A 21,862-nucleotide genomic window follows, 5' to 3' on the forward strand; every position below is an offset into this window, starting at 1 on the left:
CTTCAATTTAATTATTTTTAATCCCTATATTGTTCAAAATTTGAAAATTCAATTTTAACTTAAATAGTAACGATTAAATCTATTAACTAAAATGACATGAGTTTTTTTTATAAGTATCGTAGAAATAACAAGTGACATTCATGATAAACGTGATAATATATTTGCTACATAAGACTTTAGAAATGATAAAATTTAATTTAATAAATTTAAAAATAAAAAAAGTACAAAAGTGAAAATAATCGAGAGTAAAGTATATGGACTAAATTGAGAACTTAAGCATAATAAAAGAACTAATGTTGAATTTTTACCTTTATTTAATAACACATGATTGTTAATCTGAAATTAATTAAAATTCACAGCTCCTGAGATATAAAAATTAAATTAATCTTAATCATTCATATTTTGTTTCAATCGAGAATTTTGTCTAAATGAGAAGCTCTTTTAATTATATTTTATAAGAATACATGTGTCATTCATTACATTCACAATAAATATTATATAATAACTAATCTTGTGGCATCCATTACAGTGAATTAATAATAAATTAATAAAAATTAAATATTGATATTGTTGTTAATGTAAGAGAATATGAGTTCGAATATGTTGAAATACATTATCTTTCTATTTAAAAGTTAGGAAAGAATTTTTAATTAATAATTATTTTAGCTAATAAATTTAAAAATATTAAATCCTAACATATATATTTGTAAAAAAAAAGAAGTAATTGGGTAAAATTGCATGCCCAACATTAAAAAAAAAGTTAGAAGGAAATTAGGTCCCTAACAAGTTGGAGTTTTACTTGTAATTCAAGTTAGGTTTGAATTTAATTTAACATAAAAGTGGAGGTGTTTCTACTTATTAGGCTTTACCATGAAAAAAAAAAAACTTCTTGGTTAGGTTTTTAATTCTATCTAAAGGGTTCATAAAAGGAGAAACTCTTAAAATATTTGAATAGACAAAAATTACATAAGTCTGAAGAGTTCGTGTTCGGTTAGGCTCAATAGAAGAGATTTTGTTAGAGTTGTTCATGGATCGAGTCACTCAATCAAGCCTAAAGGCTTACTCGAAAAATAGAAGGATTTGGACAAAAACATATGCTGGGACAAAAATATGGGACTCAAAATAAGCTTTTTTTGCTCAAGCTAGACCTGGCTTGGATACATGTCTTTTTAAAATTTGTTAGGAAACATTTGTTTCAATGTTTTTAATATATTTTCAATTTGTTGGAAAACATTTATTTTAATGTTTTTAGTGTATTTAATATATTATATTTTTAAATTTGTTTTATATAATAAAAGAATTTAAAAAAAAGTAAAATGGGCCGGATCTGGGTTTAGCATCTATATTCTAGGTTGGATTGAGCAAAGTTTTAATCCTATTTTTCGAGTCGATCCCAAACATATCAATCGAGTCTTAATTTTTGTTAAAATTTGACCCAACCTGGCCCATGAACAACTCTAGACTTGAGCAAAAAAGTTGTGACATATAAGTCATTTTACATAGAGGATGCTACCATTTGAGCTGTTTTGCAAAAAGCCTTGTGAGTTCATAGGCTAGATCTACAAAATTGAAAATGCCAATATTACACTTTGCCCCCTAAGTTTAAAAAATTATGTTTGGTCCTTCAAAATTGATTAAAGCTTAAATTAATACATGATAAAAATATATTTTGACCTCTCAATAATTTATAATTCAATTCTACCCTATAATAAAATTTATGGTTTCATCCCTACTTATGTTGAGCATAAGAATACTCAAATTCATTTTACTCGATAGTTAAAGTTACTCAAATTTGACTCGAAATTGATTGAAACCATTTCTTTTTTCTTTTGGGAATTAAAACTCAATATCTTGCAAACACAGCCTTCTCATTTACATCCTACACAAAAATAAGCAATATAAAATTATAAAACTAAGATTCAGCTTTATCAATAATTTCCATAAGAATTAATCATTACAATCACTGAAGCAAATAATTTAATGGTCAAAATCTACTTTCTTCCCTATACTATTATGTAAAGTTCATTTTAGTCCATCTACTAAAAAATGCAACAAATTAATCATTGTACATTAGAATTTCATTTAAATCATGACACCATTACAATTTGCTAATAAATTATTGATAATTTAGACAAAATATATCATATCCAACTGATATGATCCACTTGACCCATAAAAACCCAACCATCCCCCCACCAAAAAAAAAATCTATGTATTTTCCAACCACGTGATATGGACGCTTTTGGGGGATGGTTGGATTTTTTTATGGGTCAGATAATAGATAAATTTGTTGGGTATGCTATATTTTGTCCAAATTATTAACAAACTGTAACGTTATCATGATTTGAACAAATTTTTTATATACAATGACTAATCTAAAGTAAATTTAAATAGAGGGACTAAAAAGAACTTTACTTAATAGTACAGGAACTCTTAGTAAACTTTGACCATAATTTAACTCAACTAACTAATTAGTTCGCACATAATTTTTCACATAATGAGACTTTAATCTAAACATTCGAAGGTTCAAGATTTTAACTATTGCAAATAATGTCATTCATCTCTTTAAATTATAATTTTGTTTTCAATTTAGACACAACTTGAACAAGTAAGTTAAGTAGAATCTATATATATATATATATATATCCTAAAACAAAATGCAAAAAAGGAAAATTGATCTTAAAATTAGAAACCCCAAGAGTTTCCCCTCCATTTTAGGAAATGATAAAGAAAAAAAGGAAAACTCATGGTTTAGGAAGAGCTTGCCTAACCAAACAAAACAAAACAAAAAAGGAAATTATTACCCAAATTTGTTCCATTGTCTCTTTTATCTTCTCTTACAAGTATGCTATTTCCATTTTCTTTTTTAATTTGTTGAGTTAAAGCTTTTTTATTTTTCTTATTGGATTCTTCTTCATGGCTAATTAGTCTTATGGTATGTCATTTTTTTAAATGCAAATTACAATAAATAGTTGATTATTGGTAAAAGAGTATTTTATGTCTAATTTGTAGTATATTTCATTGTAGAGGTCACCAAAAGGGATTGTTAGGAGGATAGAAGAAGCGGTTTTTCAAGGAAACCTTTGTGAAAAATACCCCAAATGGCTTCTTCCCCAAAAGGTTCTACATCTTCATCACATGTTTCATCACCACCTCCATCAGTGGGGGATAAGTCCACTGCGCCACCGCCAGTTCCAGCTTCCTCGCCACCAAACCCACCTTCGGTGCCACCGCCTCCCCCAGCAGAGTCAAATTCACCTTCACCACCTTCATATTCAAGTACTTCATCCTTTTCACCACCTTCGACACCCACTTTGCTCCCACCGACATCGTCTTCTACATCATCGTCATCACACTCGACCTTGTCCTCGTCACCATCATCACCATCATCATGGACATCATCGACAACATCGACATCAAAATCACCCTCATCATCATCAACAAGATCATCAACATCGCCTTTACAGAAACCCTCATCAAATACCAATGGAAACAATCAAAATAATACCACCGTAACAAGCCCTACACCATCACCACCACCACCATTATCACCACCATCATTATCATCACTATCATCATCACCGCCGCCACTGCCAGCAAATTCGCCACTTGAAAATAGCTTACCGAATCCTTCTTCCACCCCAATACTTTCATCCCCACCACCAACATCAAACTCATCCACTAATCAAATTGAAAACACACCAAAATCATCTAATATGCCATTTTCATCTACATTGCCAATTATAATAGGAGTTCCAGTTAGTGTTGGTTTATTACTTGGTCTCATTTTAATGTGCATCAATGCGATGCGCACTAAAAGGAAAGAAGACTTCGAAAAGCATGTGCAAAAAGGTAAATATATTTTGATTTAATTCTCGAGTTTCTTTACCCTTTGAATTTTTTAAAATTTGGTTCCTCTGTTTTTAAGTTTAGGAATTTAGTCTCTTTAATCATCTGATCTAAAAATTAAAGTCTAATTGATTATACTATTGATGAACTTAAATTAAATTTGAATGTGTGTTATTTTAATTGTTTTCGTTAAAATATACTTCAAGTCCTTGTACTTTTTGTTCATTTAGAATTTAGTCATTCTATTTATATTTTAATGAGTTTAGTCCCCTACTTTTTGGATTTCAAAATTCATGTTCAATTATTAACACAATTAAAATTCTTTTGTTAAATTTAAGTATTACAATGTCAAATTTTTGTTAGATAGCTACTAGCGATTATTTTTTTTATTTCAAAATTTCACACTGGAGAATTTAATAAAAAGAATTTTAACGATGTTAACGACAGAACTTGAATTTTGAAATTTGAAAACTAGAGGGACTAAATTCTTGGATATATAAGCACGTGGACTAAATTCTAAATTTACGAAGAGTACAGGGACTTAAAGCATATTTTAAATTATTTTTGATACATTTTCTAAATTACCCATAGACCTTCAAACCCTAAACTAACTAAATTGAAGGATATTATATGTTTAAGCGCGCTTGAACACACAACCTCAAAGTTGTTGTAACATCAATGGTGCTAACCGAGTTAGGACTCAGTCGGCATGAGACTAAGTTATCTAGTTAAAAATAGTGGGATTAAACATCAAAGAATATAAGGAATAGAAGCACAATTTAATCATATACTTCAAGTTGTTTGCATCGGTATTGCTGCCAGTGCAGAAGGATGTGGGTTCGAGTGAGCTGAAGTGCATTATCCTCCTATTTAAGAGTTGGGGAGGGGCTATGGTTAGTTCTGGGCATTGTATAAAAAAAGAGTGAATATGATAAGAACCTATGATGAGATTAATGTTAAAAAAAGTGTTTAATCAATCTTTTCTTTTGAAAATTGCCATGCATTTTGATTGATATGTATAGGTGATGCTGAAAAAGGAATTGGGAATGAAGCAAATGAGCATGGTGTTAATATACCTGTGAATCCAAGTGGGATTGTAGGTAAAGGAGGGTCACCACGAGAGGAATCACCTCCAAATTTGACACCCAAATATCAATCACCATTAGGGATCAACAAGTGCTCTTTCACATATGAAGAGCTAGCCATTGCAACTCAAGGGTTCTCTCAGAAGAACTTGTTGGGTCAAGGTGGGTTCGGGTTTGTTCACAAAGGGGTCTTACCTAATGGAAGAGAAGTGGCTGTCAAGAGCTTGAAATCAAGTAGCGGGCAAGGCCAACGTGAATTCCAAGCCGAAGTTGAGATTATTAGCCGCATTCATCATCGTCACCTCGTTTCTCTTGTTGGGTTTTCCATTGCTGGGGATAAAAAGATGTTGGTCTATGAGTTTCTTCCAAACAAAACTCTTCAATTCCACCTTCATGGTATGTAATGGGATAATGGTACTTTTTTATCAATTTTTTTCTGTAAAACAAAGTATCTGGAGTCACATTAGATTTGAGATGAATCCATGTCAGATTAGGAGTGTTAAATGCACTTCTCAAGATTTGAACTTATATTCTCGCCTTTACTAGGATGAGTCTAGTACTAATATTGATAGCTTGTTGGTTTTCAACAACATTGCTTACTATATATGAAATATGTGATTGGTTTAATTATGTGATCAATCCTTATACTCTTCAAACTTTTAAATTTTAGTCCCTTTTCTTTTAATTCCATGGATTTAGTTTCTCTACTTGTTTCATTTTTAATCAAACAAGGGATTAAATTCCTAGAATTAAAATAAGGGGACTACATTTTAGAAATCTAAAAAATACAAGGATTGAGGGTGTAATTAGACTTATAGGATTATAATAATAACCCTATTTATGCTATCATTAATTGTTTGGCTATAGAGAAATGTTTCCCAACCATGGACTGGCCTACTAGGCTTAAAATTGCACTTGGAGCAGCTAAAGGTCTTTCATACTTGCATGAAGATTGTAAGTAATTTTCCCCCTATATAACATTGTTTATTTTTATATAATACCTAAATTACACATAACCCACAACCTCCAATCTAAAGTGGAGGATATTATACACTTAAGTGCATTGGAATCCACATAATACATTTCTACATATTTCTTTTTCTAATGCCATTTAAGGAAACAGGCCACCCTCGCATCATTCATAGAGACATCAAATCTGCCAACATCTTACTTGATTTTTGTTTTGAAGCCATGGTATGTCAATAACTTCAAAATTATTTAATTAAATTGTGTTTATTTTAGATTTTTTTCAATATATATATTTGAATTGTAATTCAGGTAGCAGATTTTGGATTGGCTAAACTTACTCAAGATAGTAATACTCATGTCTCTACTCGTGTCATGGGAACATTTGGGTAAGCAAAAATGGTTAAAATTGATTGATAGGGTGAAAAAATTTTAAAATTTAGAAAAATTGAAAGAGAAAAAAAAATTCTTTTAAAGTGAATAAAGTTATATTTTTCTTATCAATTACTTGGTAAAGTTAAAAAAAGAAAAGAAAAGGGAGGAAATAAATAAAATTTTCAAAAAAATACATTGTCGTGTAAATTTGCACACATTATATCTTTTTTATTTTCTCTTGTCTTATAATTTCAAGGGTTAATGCACTATTTGGGGCCTTAACTTGGTAATTGTTCCAACATTAGGGCTTGAGTTTTTTTTAATCGAAGGTAGTACCTGAACTTGGCAATTGTTCCCACATTGGGGCCGAAACTTTTTTTGTCCAATTTAGTTCTTAAACTTGTCAATTGTTATTACATTAGGGATTGAACTCTTTTTTGGTTCAAGTTATTCCCTAATATTTCCTTTGAAAAAGTTGGTCCAAAAGGAAGTTTAGACCCCAATGTGGAAATAATTGTCAAGTTTAGGGTCTAACTTGAGTAAAAAAAAGTTTAGACCCCAATGTGAGAAAAAACTGTCTAGTTCAAGCCCTAGCGTGAAAATAATTGACAAGTTTAATGACTATCTTGGACAAAAAAATTCGTTCCAATGTGGGAACAATAGTCAAATTTAAGCCCTAAAAAATTGCATTAACCCTAATTTCAAATTGGAATTATTTATTTTTGGTGTAATTATAAGTTTCATCCCTCTACTTAATTTGTTAGAATCATATCTTCATATTTTACAAAAACTAAGAAGTGAGTCCAATTGGATACCACTATTAATCCTTCTTGTCAAATCGTTGATCTTAAAATCAACGGTTCAACAATTTATATGCAAACTACTAGCAAAAAATAATAGTTATGGTTCTTGTGTTATAACAATAATTGAACTACTTTTTAATTTTTGTAAAATACTAATACTAAATTCCAACAAACAAAAGTAAAGAGACTAATTTCTCTATTTTCATAAAGCAAAGGGATGAAATTTATCATTAGACTTTTGCTTTTATGCATTTAGAATTGGAAAATTTTGTCAGTCTTTCATCATTTCATTCTTCTTACTTTTCTTTACTACTAAGCACACTGAAAATTTATTTCTTTTCACTTTCACTCTTTTCTTTTCAACCTTTCACTTTTTCATGCAACCAAGCACACCTTAAATTCTTTGATTTTGAATTGTTTAAAGCCTCATATGATCTTTATTATAATCAAACAAATGCAGTTACTTAGCACCTGAATATGTATCAAGTGGTAAGCTGACAAACAAATCTGATGTTTTCTCCTTTGGCATTGTGTTATTGGAGCTGATAACCGGACGTCGGCCTTATAATCCCACATTGAATATGGATGAAAGCTTAGTAGATTGGGTATGAAATATATAAACTTTAACATCTTTTTTTTTATAGAAGAAAAGAAAGCATCATAATGCCTTATTTCAATTTGTTCTTACAATGTCATTTCCTAGTTTATCTTCTAGAAGTAATTTCTTAACATGAAATGAAGGAAATTCTATCTTAACTAAACTCTCTGCATTTGAGGAACAATTCCTTGTTAACCAGTCTGCAACCATGTTCCTTTATCTATGCACAAATTGGAATTTGACATTAGCAAATTTTCGTTGCATCATGTTTATTTTCCTAAATTTTAACATCTTTGATATAACACCAAATGTTGATAGTGAATGGCTAAACTATTTAATATCCATATATGTTTGTATATGGATTAATAGGCTAGGCCCTTATGTGCAAGAGCTATGGAGGATGGGAATTTTGGTCAATTGGTGGATCCACGACTAGGAAACAATTTTGTCATCCATGAGATGGCATCCATGGTTTCATGTGCCAGTGCATGTGTTAGGCATTTTGCTAGACAACGACCCAAAATGCGACAGGTATTTATCTATATTGTTTTTTAAGTGCTTAATTGAGTTGGTTTCACTCATTAACTAGGTTTTAAAGATGTTAAAAAATTACTAAAAATGCATTATTTTTTCTAAAGTAACATATTATTATGAGAGTGTTTTTATCTTTTATATTTTTATATAAAAGTTAGAAAAATACACATGCCTGGTGCTTGAAGAGGTGGCAAGTTCACAGAGTTGGAGTGCTTGTCTAGTGTTTAAGAAGGTTAACCGTGCACGATTGCGCATAGTTGGACTCGAACATATGTCTTATAGTTAGCCTAAATGGTAGCATTCTCACCTAAAAATTGCCCTATAAGTTATAAGGCATGGGTTACAATTCAACCATGGGATATCATGCATAATCCACCTTCTTAAGCACCTAACAAAACGCTATCGCTCTGTGAACTCGCTACTAGGGGCAAAGCCCAAAAAATTTTATAAGGAGTTGCGTATCTATATGAGAGGTAAAATGTAATTTCACCATTGTATTGGTATATATCTGTATACTTTTCAGAATAAATAAAATAAAATTTTATCATTTTTGGGGGACTATAATTTTACCATTTATTAACTTAAAATTTTATAAGTTTTCAAGGGCTAAAAGCATAATTTTCCATTTTAAAGGGGTAGGGCCCTTGCTTGCCCTCTCCCTTCGCACTTGCTCGTTGTTTCTTCAAGCACTTGGCCTTTTGATATAGTTGGGAAACAAAACTCCCATTGGGGACAATTTTGGACTTGTTGAGGGTCCGCCGTTTTTGAGCACATGAAACTTGCTATACTTCTCGAGTAAAAAATCCTTCAACAAGCTTGAAATGTGCTTTTGAAAAGAAAGGCTAAGCACACCTAAACAAGTAATACTAATGAATCAAATCTATTGAATTAGATTGTACGTGCATTAGAAGATGGTGTTCCATTAGATGACCTAAGTGAAACCCCAAATCTCAACCAAAGTTCAACCTCCAACTCCAAAAGTGACGTCACTAGCAATGAATCGAGTTCATACACTTCAGAAAGCAAAGAATATGGAAGCAACAATAATTACGATACGAAGCATTTCCATCTCAATCCTTCTTCATTTAGTGGTGACTCAAGTGAGACTACGAGCAAAGCTAAAGATGACCTTAAGTAAATTTGAGGTTTGATGGGTGCTTGTACTATAGGTTGAATAAGAATCAATTAATTTCTCCATTACAAAAGTGAGAAATTTAGATTTTGTACATTTTATCTTTTTCCTTTTTTGAGAAAAGTACGTGTACATTTAATTTTGAGGCAAAGAGGTAAAAAATTAAATAGGTTTGAAGTGACATGAAAAATGAAAATATATTGAATTGTTGTCTTTTGAAGTGACATGAAAAATGAAAAAAAAAAGTGAGCAATGTGGTCCTTGTTGAATTTTTTTTTTTGGTACAACTCACACACCACGACAGAAGTAAATTACTACTATATAAACATATCATTAGTAGGGAATTCCTACGACTCTGTTAACGTTGATAACCTGAACTTTTGATATAACAACATTTAAGTTGAATTCTATATATTATATTTCATAAGTCATTTAGTGAAAATTCGGTTGAAAGTTTTATCAAACATTTTCAAAGACTTGCAAAGTACTCAAATACATGTTTCAAATGTGTTTTAACTTATCAAAAAAAAAATTGAGCCATACTAAAGTGTTCTAAGGTGTTTAAATTGATTTTATACAAGTTTGGAACTAGGTTACGATACATATTTTAATTTATTGGAGCATAAAAAGTCAACAAGCTACTGACTTGAAGGTATCGATGTAACGCCCCCTTTACCCGAGACCGTCGCTGGAGTCGAGCACGAGGCATTACTAAACTTATTTGAGCACTTAAACAAATTCAAACAATTTATATCACACTTTCCAGACAAGCTGTCCAACTGTGTCATAGTTGCTAAATAATTCATATCTCGAGTTATAAAACTCGAAATCCAAATCCGTAAATTTTCTCTGAATTTATACTCATATATCTACTTACGAATTTTTTCTAGAATTTTGGTCAAGCCAATTAGTACAGTTTATTATTTAAAATCTCCCTGTTTCAGGGTTTGACTACTCTGACCTTTTTGTATTACAAATCAGATATCTCTCTGTACAGAGCTTCAATGACTATGCCGTTTGTCTCTAATAAAACTAGACTCAATAAGGAATCTGCACATATAAAGTATGACTTCTAATTATCTTTGTAAAATTTATGGTGAATTTCAAAGTCAGAACAGGGGATCCAGAAATTGCTCTGGCCCTGTTTCATAAAAATTTAAACATCTCATAAAATATAGCTCATATACCTGTTTTGCTTCTTCCATATGAAAATAGACTCATCGAGATTCGATTCCATAATTTATTCATTATTTAATTCCATTTCTACTATTTTTAGTGATTTTTCAAAGTCAAACTACTGCTACTTACGAAAACTATTTTAGTACAAATATTGTTAACTAGTTTATAACATCTTTACTTCAATTCATTCAAACTCTATACATGCCATATAAATCTTCAAACATAAAACAAAAGCTACCGGAATTGATCTGGATAGTGTGCTTTGTTGTGTTGATCCGATCTACCCACTTCACTTCAAGTCAATCTACATAAAAATATTAAACACACACAAGTAAGCTTATTGAAGCTTAGTAAGTTCATAGGTTAAAAGTAATGCTTACCAAACATAATATTTCCAAACAATACCAAAACATTTACTAAAGTTTCCTGCGATTCACAACCATTGTTATAATAATTCACATAGTTGAGCTCAACAAGAATAACTACTCAATCTCTTCCATTTGGATCACTTCTCTTTATTTCTTATAATCAAATTAGGAAACGGCTTACGAAATTGAGTACGTCGTTGCTCAATGCCACGATTCACAACTCAGTATGGTTTTCCTCATTGAAATACCATACCTACATTTTCAACTCAAGATGGGAAATGCCATACCTACATTTCTTAACTCAAGATGGATTTGATAATACCATACCTACATTTCACACTTCAAGATATGGATAATACCATACCTACATTTCACAACTCAGTATGGATGATACCATACCTACATTTCACACTTTGCCATGGAACAACCATGGTCTTATCCGTCAATTCATCACACGTCACGATACGAACGTACTCGATCCTGCGTTTTTCCTAATTTGCATTTCCACATTTATTCTTTCATTAACAAAATCTACACAATCCCACAACAAATTCGTATATAATAACACATTATATACTTCAATCATTTACAAATAAACATCTAATTTCAACCATATGAACTTACCCGCCTAATTTGTAGAAGATATTGAAATTTTGGGACTATTCCGCAACTTTTTCTTTTCCTCGTTCTTCTTTGGATTCTTGATCTATAATATAAAATATTTCTACTCATTAGCATTTATTTGATTTCTATTTCACTTCACAATTTATGCTGTTCAAATTTCGAAATTGCACTTTTACCCCAAAATTTACAGTTTTCACAATTTAGTCCCTACTCAATTCACCCATCAATTGAACTAATTTTTCTCAATTAACACTTATTTTATCATTATAAACTATTTCAAAACCTTTTATATTCTGAATTTCAACAGCAACCTTCAATTCACAACTTTTTCACAATTAGGTCCTAAATATCATTTCCTATCAAAATCACTTAATAAAACCACCTTAATATGAAATTAGAACTTAAATTTCATAATAATTCATCATAAAATTCCTTATCCATCCAGGGTAACTTCCAATTTCACCCATAAAATCAAAAACTAATGAATTCTACAAGTGGACCTAATTGTAAAAGTCATAAAAACATAAAATTATCAAGAAAAAGCAAGAATTAGACTCACATGATGTAAAAATATGAAAACCAGCTTTCTCCAGACCTTCTATGGCGTTTTGGCTGAGAAATTATGAAGAAAATGTCTAGATTTTTCAATTACATCATTATTTAACTATTAACTTTTATCTATTTCCAATTTTGCCCTTTTTCACATTGTTTTCTTGCTTATTTCATACCCAAACCGTCCAGCCATTAACCTTTGGGTCTAATTGCTCTTTAAATCCATCTTTTAAATACTTAAGCTATTTACTCACAATTTAACAAATTTTGTGCTATTTTCAATTTAATCCTTTTCAATTAATTAGCCATCCAAACGTTAAAATTTTCTAACTGAAACTTTAATACTAACTCAATGACACTCCATAAATATTTATAAAAATATTTATAGCTCGATTTTCAACTTTGAGGTCTCGATACCTCATTTTTGACCCGTTTGACCTAATAAATTCTTTTAATTCACTAATTTCACCATTTCACAAATTCTTCTAAATTCTTACTTGACTCATAAATATTAAATTACTATCTTGTTCAATCTTATTTGTCGAATTTAGTGATCTCAAATCACCATTTCCGACACCACTGAAAATTAGGCCGTTACAATCGAAACATAGCCTATGGTCTTGTATGATAATTTTCTAAAGGCTATTTTTTATGAGATGTACCGATACATAATTTTTATGTATCTAAACATATGTTGCAATATCACTTTTTGAGCCTAAAATTAATGCTCCAAACAACTTCAAAACATCCCTAATGGCTATAAACAACTACAAATTACTTCTTGATATAAATACTCATCAAGAACACTTCAAGACTTAAGAGAGAGATACCTAAGCATCACAAGATAATTAACTTTAAATCTTTATTTTTTCCATTTCTCTTATGCATATTTCTTTGAAATCTTATTGTCAAATCTTTTCTTACTCTCATATTTTTTATTTAGAGCTTTAATTTGTAAACACACACCTATTAAAGGGAGGTTCTTATTAGTTTGCTCATCTTCTATTTGTTGTAAAGAGTATACTTAAGGTTTTATAAACCTTAAGTAGATTGTAAATGGTTTCTAATTGAGCCAAAAAAGCTAGAGAGTTTTAGTTTAGCTATAAAAACTAGGGGAAAGGTTCTATCTTAGCTTTTGTCAAAAGATAAAGATTGTAAAGGTTATACATTTTCTTTGAAAGGTAGCAATTCTTCTAGTGAATTAGGAAAATCTTTAGTTGAGGTGTACTAAGGTAGTAAAGGTAGGAAATTAGGGTCGAACCATTATAAATCAAATTGTCCAAACTATTCTCATTTTCTGTTTTATTTTAGAATAGTTTGTAGAAGTTTTAAGATATCAATTCACCCCTACTTGGTATTTTAGGACCTAAAATTGTCATCAAAGTTAGCTCTCTATTGAAGATTTCACCACCAAAAAGACGATTCAAGGCACAAATATCAAGTTTGAAAATGACACATTATTTCAACTCAACTAGCTTAAGAGATGGATAATTTGTTACAAGATCTCCTTACTTTAGTAAAGAGTGTTATTCATATTGGAAGACAAGGATAATACTCTCCATTCAACCAAATAACTGTCATGTATGGAAGATCATCTCTAATGGAGACTTGAAGGTGCCCGATGGCGGAGATGAATGGGAAGAAGGTGACAAGCATAAAGCTCAACTCAATGCTAAGACCATATGTTTCTCTTTTATGTATTAGGGTCTAATATGTATAATAGAGTGCCACAATATCAAAATGCCAAGGAAGTTTGGGACAAGCTTGCCACCACTCATGAAAGAACTAGCCAAGTCAATGAATCCAATATTGGTCTACTCACACTTGGCTATGAGCTTTTCAAGGTGAAGTTGGGAGAGAGCATCAAAGAAATGTTCGATATATTCACCAACTTCATCAATGGGTTGAGGGCAATTGGGAAGGCTTATTCCAACAAAGAAATGGTGAAGGAATTGCTAAGTAGTCTACCAAATGAATAGGAAGCTAAAGTGACAAATATTAAGGAATCAAAGAACTTGGATAAGCTTTTTCTAGATGAACTCAAAGGTTCAGTCCTGACCTATGAGATGAAATTGTAACATAAAAAAACAATAGAAGTAGGAATAGCACTAAAGTCATCCATCCATGAAGAAAGAAATGATGAAGATGATAAGGATGAGGATGATGAAGAGGTGATCCTACTTGCTAAGAATTCCAAAGGTTCACAAAGATAGATAAAGGCAAGAGGCTTCAAAAAGAAAAGAAAATGGCTTGTTATATTTGCAAAAGTTGGGGCAAAACAAGTATGACCTTTGAGGAAGAAGCAAAAAAAAAAAAAAAGCCACGATAGCCACTTGGAATAATAGTGACACTTCCAATGATGATGACTCCAATGATGAAGGCATTGACAACATTTGCTTTATGGCTCTTGAAGAGCCCAAAGTATCTTCTAACTCATGAGATTTTAATTCTTATACTTTTAATATGTTACAAAATGTTTTTAGTGAGTTAGCTATGGGATTCGAGACCATGAATTTCAAGTATAAGAAAATGATTTCTAAACTCAAGGTTGAAAATGATTTTCTCTGGAAAACTAAAAGTGTTTTTGAAAGCCATAATGAAAATTTGACAAATGACTTAGAAACTTTTAAAATTAAGTGTGTTTCATTTGCAAAAGAAAATCTAAAATTGAAAATGAAACTTGAAAGCTTGAGTAAAGAAAAAGAATTTATTTTTAAAAACTCGTCAAAAATGGTAAAGTGTGAACATTATCATTTCCATGGTTATACATGACATACTTGTCCAATAAAGAAAATAATTCAATATAAATTAAACAAATATGGGTTCTAAAAATAACATGAGACTTAATGATTAATATTCAAGGATTCAAAGCAATTTGGGTACCTAAATCCAAGTGAATGTCTCTTGCAAGTTTGTTTGAGCAATGAGGAGCAAAGTACAAAATTTTAGATGCTCTAAACACACTAAGAATGATGGATGACCTTTAGTCTTACATTTTATTAATTATGTGTTAATCGGTTGCCTATTGACTTGTTATTTCTAAACATGTTTTAATATAATCATGCTTGAAGATGTTTAAAGGAGGAATGCCTATTATAATACATTGCAGTCTTGCACATCTTAGGAGCATACAAAGCTTCATAGTTTTTGTTGTTGAAAAATTATTTTAGCAAAAAGAATTTTAAAAAATCGTTTAAGCAAGTGACAATTGAGAAAATGATTTGAAGGTTTTGAGAATTTAGTTTTAAGCGTGCTTAGATAAAGAAATTTGAAAAACTTGTAATAATTTGAATTTTAATGTTTTTGAATGCCAGTTTGATGGGCTCTTAGAGCTTACATGACCAAAATTTGATTTTGATGATTTATGGATATTGAAATCATTTAGACATACTTAAATCATGTTATAATACTTCACTAAATGGTTCAAAGAGCTTTAAAATGATATTTCTACACTTTTTTATCCATTATGAGTTCAAGGAAATGAGCTTTTGAGTTTTTATTTTTAGATTTCCTTGTTAATAAGGTCATTTGATCACTTGAACAAATTTGTTTCATTGTTTGAAAGTTGTTAGAAAAGTTCAAGTTCATTAAAAATGTAAATTTCAAGTTTTACTATCACGATAGCCAATTAACAAAGCAAAAATAAATTTTAAAATTTTTAAGTTAAGCTTTGTTTAATCCATGTAAATAGTGTATATTATAATATAAATTTATTGTGAATAGGTGGTCCTAAGCTTATATAGGTTGTATATAGGTGCAAGTGTATACAAACATATTTGAAATATGTGAAATGTGCTTAATATGCCATTGCTAAGTTTCTGTGTCTTATTTTTTCATTTTAAGATGCTTGGTACGTTGATTCAATATGCTTTTTGGTTACAAAAAGGACTCATCTAGTGATTCTTTGATTCAAGCATGTTTGTGTTGCCATGTCTAGTTGTTTATGTATGTTTTTTGTTTGTACAAATTCACCTCCCTATTGATACTTTCGAACCTAACAGACTTGAACCCACGATATGGGTATCAACGTTAACACCTTTGAGCTAAATATCAAAGTTTTTTTTTTCCCCTTTTGAAACATGAGAAGTTAGTTTTTTTTTTTTTTACATTGAACCATACTAGTTCATATTTTATCTATTTGCTTTAAAATTAAATGTAGAACGACTGAATTCCTCACTTTTACATCAGATGCACTCTTAATATATATAAATTTATGCATTGATAATAAATCAAATTATATAACTTATAAAATGTTATAGTTATTTGTATTTAGTTTTATTTATGTATAAATTTTTGTGATATTATAATGTATTATATGTAGATATATATTCAAAAGTCTAAATATTTTGATTAAACCAGGAGACATGCAAATACTAAAGAACCAAGAAAGGTTTAAGAATAATTAGATTTCATAAACTTTAAAAATTAAACTTTGAAATTTACTATGACTAGAAAAGAAAGTTTAAAAAGTCATAGAGTAGAAATAACAAGAGAAATACTAAAGTTAGAAAACAACTAAAAAAGTCCTAACTTCCCTCTAAAAATCTAGTATTTATATTGTCTAATTAACCTAAATTAAGGTACAGAAGCTTGCTTGAAAAAGACCAAAACGCCCTCAAAACTCGAACAAAATGCAGAGAATTACGTCGAAATAATGTAACCAGCGCTGGGGTGCCAAATCGCGGCGCAGGGGCAAGCAAAGGACGGGGCAAGGGCGCCGATGAGGTGTGGAGCAGTCACGCTCAAGGGGCATTGATTCTGTGTTGGGGCACCAATTCCCAATACTCAAATAAGGTACTCAAATCATGGATAACCTTTCTCCTATATGGTAGTATTTGAGTTTATTTTTATTTGATGCCAACTTTGAACATGTTATGCACATTTTGGGAACTATTTTTTAATTTGTAGCATCAAATAGTTTAGCATGTGTCGTATCCATCCTATCTTTGTTTCTCACATTTTCTTTTTTCTTTTTCGTGCAATTGTGTACAAGAATATTAATTTTGTGTAATTTTATACATAAAATTTTAATTTGATCTTATTCTCATAAATTATTAATACAATTATTGATATAACACTATTTTATATTTATATATTACACACAGAGATAATTATATTTATCTAATATAAAAATAAATTGATGTATTTAATTTTTTAAATGTGTATGATTGAATCAAAATTAAAGTTTCATATATACATTTGAAACACAATCAAAGTTTCACGTGTATAATTGCATCAAATTTAAATTCATGTATACAATTGCACATTAAACTAAAGTTCATATGCAATTTTGAGATCTGTCCCTATTAAATATCATTCTAAGTGTGATTATATGAACTACATATGTTTATGAATTAGGCTAGATCAAGTTCGAGTTAGGCCTATGAATGGTATTAATATCATGTATAGTTGTTCAAGCCCATTCTAACCCAAAATATGGATATCAAATTTTGTCTAAATTTATTCATATTTATAAATGGTTAACTTAAACTCATTTAGGTTTGTCTATATTATTATTATTATTATTATTATTATTATTATTATTATTTAAATATAGTTATTTTATTTAATATTTAGTAATTATATATATTACTACCATTATATTTTTTCTTTTATTATTCTAAACATACACTATATTTTAAAATATTTGCATTATAGTATAGTATATTTAATTTTCATATGATATAAATTACATGATATATCAAATAAAATTAATAGCACATCATAAATTTGAAAACGGGTCAAGTTGGGTGGACTTGGGCTCTAATTTAGAGCTTGAGATTGACCCAAATTTTAAATAAGCATTTTTTTACTAAAATTTTATTTTTCAAACTTAATATTTTTATATAATCTCTCAAATTTCGAGTAAACTTTCACTCTTTTAGCCCTTAAACAAGCTTAATATGACCCAATAACCTTAGTTTGGGTCATTTCACACACCATGCATGTACATGAAGCTAAAAAACATGGTTAACCCAGACACTCTCTCTATATATATATATCGATGTATATTTATGTTTGTCATTACCGATGTATTTCAAGTGTATCATTTTTTGAAATTATCAATATTTTTAGGTTTATTTAGAGCTTTTCGGTACTTTCAGGAAAACTTTTTGGAGTATTGTTTATCTAGAGTCAGTGAATCCCTCAATGAGTTGTTATTGTTTCGATCACAAGTTTTGTTTCTCAATTTTGTAGAGAGCTCGAGTGCCTGAAGTTGCCTAAAGAGGCATCAGATTCAACAAAATGAAAGCGCATCGTCAGTCAAATCGTATGTGACACACGAAAATAATAAATCATGCTCTACAATGTATAAAACACTTATAGGTTTCAAACATACAATACTTCAAAAATTTCTCTTCAAATATATATATATATATATATATATATATGTATAAATCCCAAAAATAATAAATCATAAACATGTTTACTTCATCAGATCTACTCGAAAAACTTGTAACACATGTCCGGTCAAAAGAAATGTTGCTAAGACAAAGCCATTTACCGGAAAAACCGAACATTTGAACAAATTGTAAGAAGCTCCCAAATTGTAAAATGAAAAAGTGGGTAACATATGTTTGACCTTTGGTAAGAAAAATTAAGAAAGCCAGCTAGAAAATGCCTGGAAATGTTGTTGACGACACACTGTACTAACATCAACCTAATTTTCCCCTACGTAGAAAAGTATACTCCAAAAACATCCCACCATAGTATTCATTGGTCGAGTCAAGGCTCGAATCTTTTTAAAAATTCTAATAGTCCAGGTCAAGTTTAGTCTGATCTACTCAAATAATTAATTTTACTGTTCAAAAATAATTTTATATGAATATTTATATATTTTTACAATTAAAATTTATATGGTATTTGAATCTCAGCATCTTTGAAGAATTGATCTTTTCAGAGTTATTGGTCTATGTTTGGAGAATGGACCTCACCTGGGATTGAGAGTATACAAGGAGCTGAGCAAGAACATACGGAGGCAGGGACGGATTTAGAACTTCTTTTAGGGTCGAATTTTTATTATAAATTTTGAAGGGTCAAAACATAAAATTATTTTTATTAATTTATAATTTCATCATTTTAAGAGATTAAAATGAGTTTTTTAATTTTGAAAGTCAAAATATAATTTTATCATATATAAATTTATGAATTTATTATTTTAGATGAGACTAAGCAAACAAATGAGACTAAGCAAACAAATTTTCATTTTTAGAAGAAGCCCTGCCTACCCTCTTTAAGTTCCTCCCTCTATGGAGGGGAAATAGAAATCGAACTCGAAGCCAATCTTAAAGATTAGTTCACATAGTTAATATAATTACTTTTTAGAGATCACTATTCAATGTATTCTATGTTTAAATCCGATCATTTTTAATTAAAGAAATATTTTTTGTTCAATAGAGATGACAGAAAAACATGAAACAAATGAATTTTGACTGGCCTCGACCCTATTGGAAATGATTTCTTTTTCAAAAATTGGGTTTAGGGTGGGGAAGGTTGGTTTTTCATTGAGACTTTTGAGGTTTGGTTGGAGTTGAATTTAAGTAAAATTCGTCCCATTCCATATCGATATATTTACTAAAATATCTATCTTTTAATTTCATAACAATTCTCTATATTCTTATATAAAACGTTCTAAAATTGTGGATCGAGAAAATCACTTTAGGGTTGGGGTCAGAGTTAAGTGTTAATCTATTAAATACGGTTCAAGATAGGACAAGTTAAGGTATTCACAAGTGAAAATTGAATCGAGACCAAAGCGGACAAGAAAATTCCATTCTATCCTGTCTTGTTATCATCCCTACTTTTCAAATGCATTAATAAATTGAAGGTTAAAATGTGTTATAAATTTTTGTACTCTTCGTAAGTTTAAACTTTAATCTCTCTACTTTTCAGTTTTCAAAATTTAGATCTAACTGTTAACACTGTTAAAATTATTTCATTAAATTTAAGTTCATTACATTGTCATTTTTTAGTTACATTTCCACCAAATTTCAAGTGAGTTTTTTTTTTTAAATTTTAAAATGTTAACTATTAGACTTAAGTTTTGAAATCTGAAAAGTAAAAGTAAGGAAAAATGCAAAGGGGGCAAGTACGGGCATGGCGCCCAAAAAAATAGAAAATTACATTTCAACCCCTTAAAAATATTAAATTATAAATTTATACGATAAAATTATACTTTGACCCCAAAATCTTAAAAAAATATTTAGTCTTTTTCAAAAATGATAAAATTATAAACTAATACATGATAAAATTATATTTTAACATTTTAAAAATTTATAATTCAATTCCTACCCCTCCTAAAACATATTTTAACCTAAATTAAACTTTGAATTTTTGTTCTAATTCACATCCAATCCTCATTCATGTAAAATGAAATTACATTGGTGGGAAGGGAAGTAAGGGGGAAAATCGTAGTTAAAAGAGCACGTGAACAATGTCAATTACTAGCGAAAACAAGGGAAAATCCTGTTTTTGCGGAGTCTTGCACTTTTCAAGCATTACATTTTACTAACATAAGAATCACTTCACCGATTCACATGATCTTTTAGCACGACGAAAACAAAATGAACTATTTTACCCTATCTCATAATTCAACATACTCACTTTCTTTTTATATAGAAATTATTTGAAAAAAAATTCAAATTTTAATTCATTTAAATTGTTGCTAATTGAAAAGGACGTGAGTTTGAATGTGCTGAAACGCATTATCCTCTTATTTATAAGTTGAGAAAGGATTATAGGTAATTTTAAACATTATTTCAAAAATAACAAATACTATCAAAAGCTATAATGAGGTTGTTCAAAAATATTTTAATAGAAATAAATAGTGTATCTTAATTTTTAAAGTTCTTTTTATCTATATTAATAATAATAAAATTTTAACTGAATTTCTCTCACTATTTAATTAGATACCGATTTAATTAAAATTTTATTTTAAAAATACTTTTACGAGATTATATATGTTTTATTAAATAATTTATATATATATATATATATATATATTACTTTTTAAAAAGAAATACTTTTGAAGAAACACTACCCCTTCCTTTCTAAGGATAATATCTTTAACTTTTAAAAAAGTTTTTTTTTTTTTAAATTTCACATGGTGACATAACTTACTATATTTGGAAACCATGCTTTATAGGCTCACATCTAGATCTATCAGTTCTTATATAAACTTGAAATTTTAATTTAATGAATCGAGATTTAAACCTGATTTAATTTGATTTAAGAATAAAAAGACAATAACTTAAACTTATCCAACCCGAACCTAAATTGATATAAATTTGAATCTTGAAGTAAATCAAAATCAAAGCAACCCGAAATAATCGAAACTTAAAATTATTTGAATTCATAATGAATCAATATGAATAACTCGACCCATAAATTTATATGACTAAAATTCAAAACAACCCAAAACTAGAATGACTTAAACTCAAAACTAACCCGAATCAAAATATCCTAAAAATATTCAAAATAAGTTTATCCACGTAAAATTCAAATATATATGAAACATAAATATATACTTCCGAGTAGGGGCAGATGGTAAAAAGAGCTATCCTGCTAAAAATTCTAATTAATCCCTACAAAAACTTTGCAAATTTTAATCAAATCCTCTAAAATTTTCAAAATTTATCATTTTTTTTACAACTTTTAATTAGAATCAAACCCCTAGAAAAATAAAGAATCCAATAAATCATTAAAAATTCCACAATGGTTTTTGGAAGTTCGTATGCCAACTGGTCGTATACCCCACCACCACCCCTAACTCCCCTTACTCTTCTTGCTTATAAAGA

General features: G+C 29.6%; 2 protein-coding genes across 2 annotated transcripts; both read left to right on the forward strand.

Annotated features, from left to right (window-relative positions):
- Nucleotides 1-2,826: 2,826 nt before the first annotated feature.
- On the forward strand, nucleotides 2,827-3,875 carry LOC128279365 (proline-rich receptor-like protein kinase PERK8). Its single transcript, XM_053017941.1, has 2 exons — nucleotides 2,827-2,935; nucleotides 3,028-3,875. The coding sequence occupies exon 2, from the start codon at nucleotides 3,102-3,104 to the stop codon at nucleotides 3,870-3,872; it is 771 nt and encodes a 256-aa protein (XP_052873901.1). The 5' UTR covers nucleotides 2,827-2,935; nucleotides 3,028-3,101; the 3' UTR covers nucleotides 3,873-3,875.
- Nucleotides 3,876-4,739: 864 nt separating this feature from the next.
- LOC108481318 (putative proline-rich receptor-like protein kinase PERK6) lies at nucleotides 4,740-9,605 on the forward strand. The gene is made up of 8 exons (XM_053019601.1): nucleotides 4,740-4,758; nucleotides 4,872-5,330; nucleotides 5,802-5,888; nucleotides 6,058-6,128; nucleotides 6,213-6,289; nucleotides 7,539-7,683; nucleotides 8,046-8,207; nucleotides 9,103-9,605. The coding sequence occupies exons 1-8, from the start codon at nucleotides 4,740-4,742 to the stop codon at nucleotides 9,346-9,348; spliced, it is 1,266 nt and encodes a 421-aa protein (XP_052875561.1). The 3' UTR covers nucleotides 9,349-9,605.
- The last annotated feature ends 12,257 nt before the right edge of the window (nucleotides 9,606-21,862 follow it).

The sequence above is a fragment of the Gossypium arboreum genome, chromosome 1, assembly GCF_025698485.1.
Source record: "Gossypium arboreum isolate Shixiya-1 chromosome 1, ASM2569848v2, whole genome shotgun sequence".
Lineage (NCBI taxonomy): Eukaryota > Viridiplantae > Streptophyta > Magnoliopsida > Malvales > Malvaceae > Gossypium > Gossypium arboreum.

Bases quoted from the DNA above. Each gene is read 5' to 3' on its own strand.
- LOC128279365 (XM_053017941.1), top strand. From the start codon at position 3,102: ATGGCTTCTTCCCCAAAAGGTTCTACATCTTCATCACATGTTTCATCA.
- LOC108481318 (XM_053019601.1), top strand. The intron at 7,684-8,045 runs GTATGAAATATA...ATGGATTAATAG, and splicing joins ATGAAAGCTTAGTAGATTGG to GCTAGGCCCTTATGTGCAAG. The intron at 8,208-9,102 runs GTATTTATCTAT...CTATTGAATTAG, and splicing joins AACGACCCAAAATGCGACAG to ATTGTACGTGCATTAGAAGA.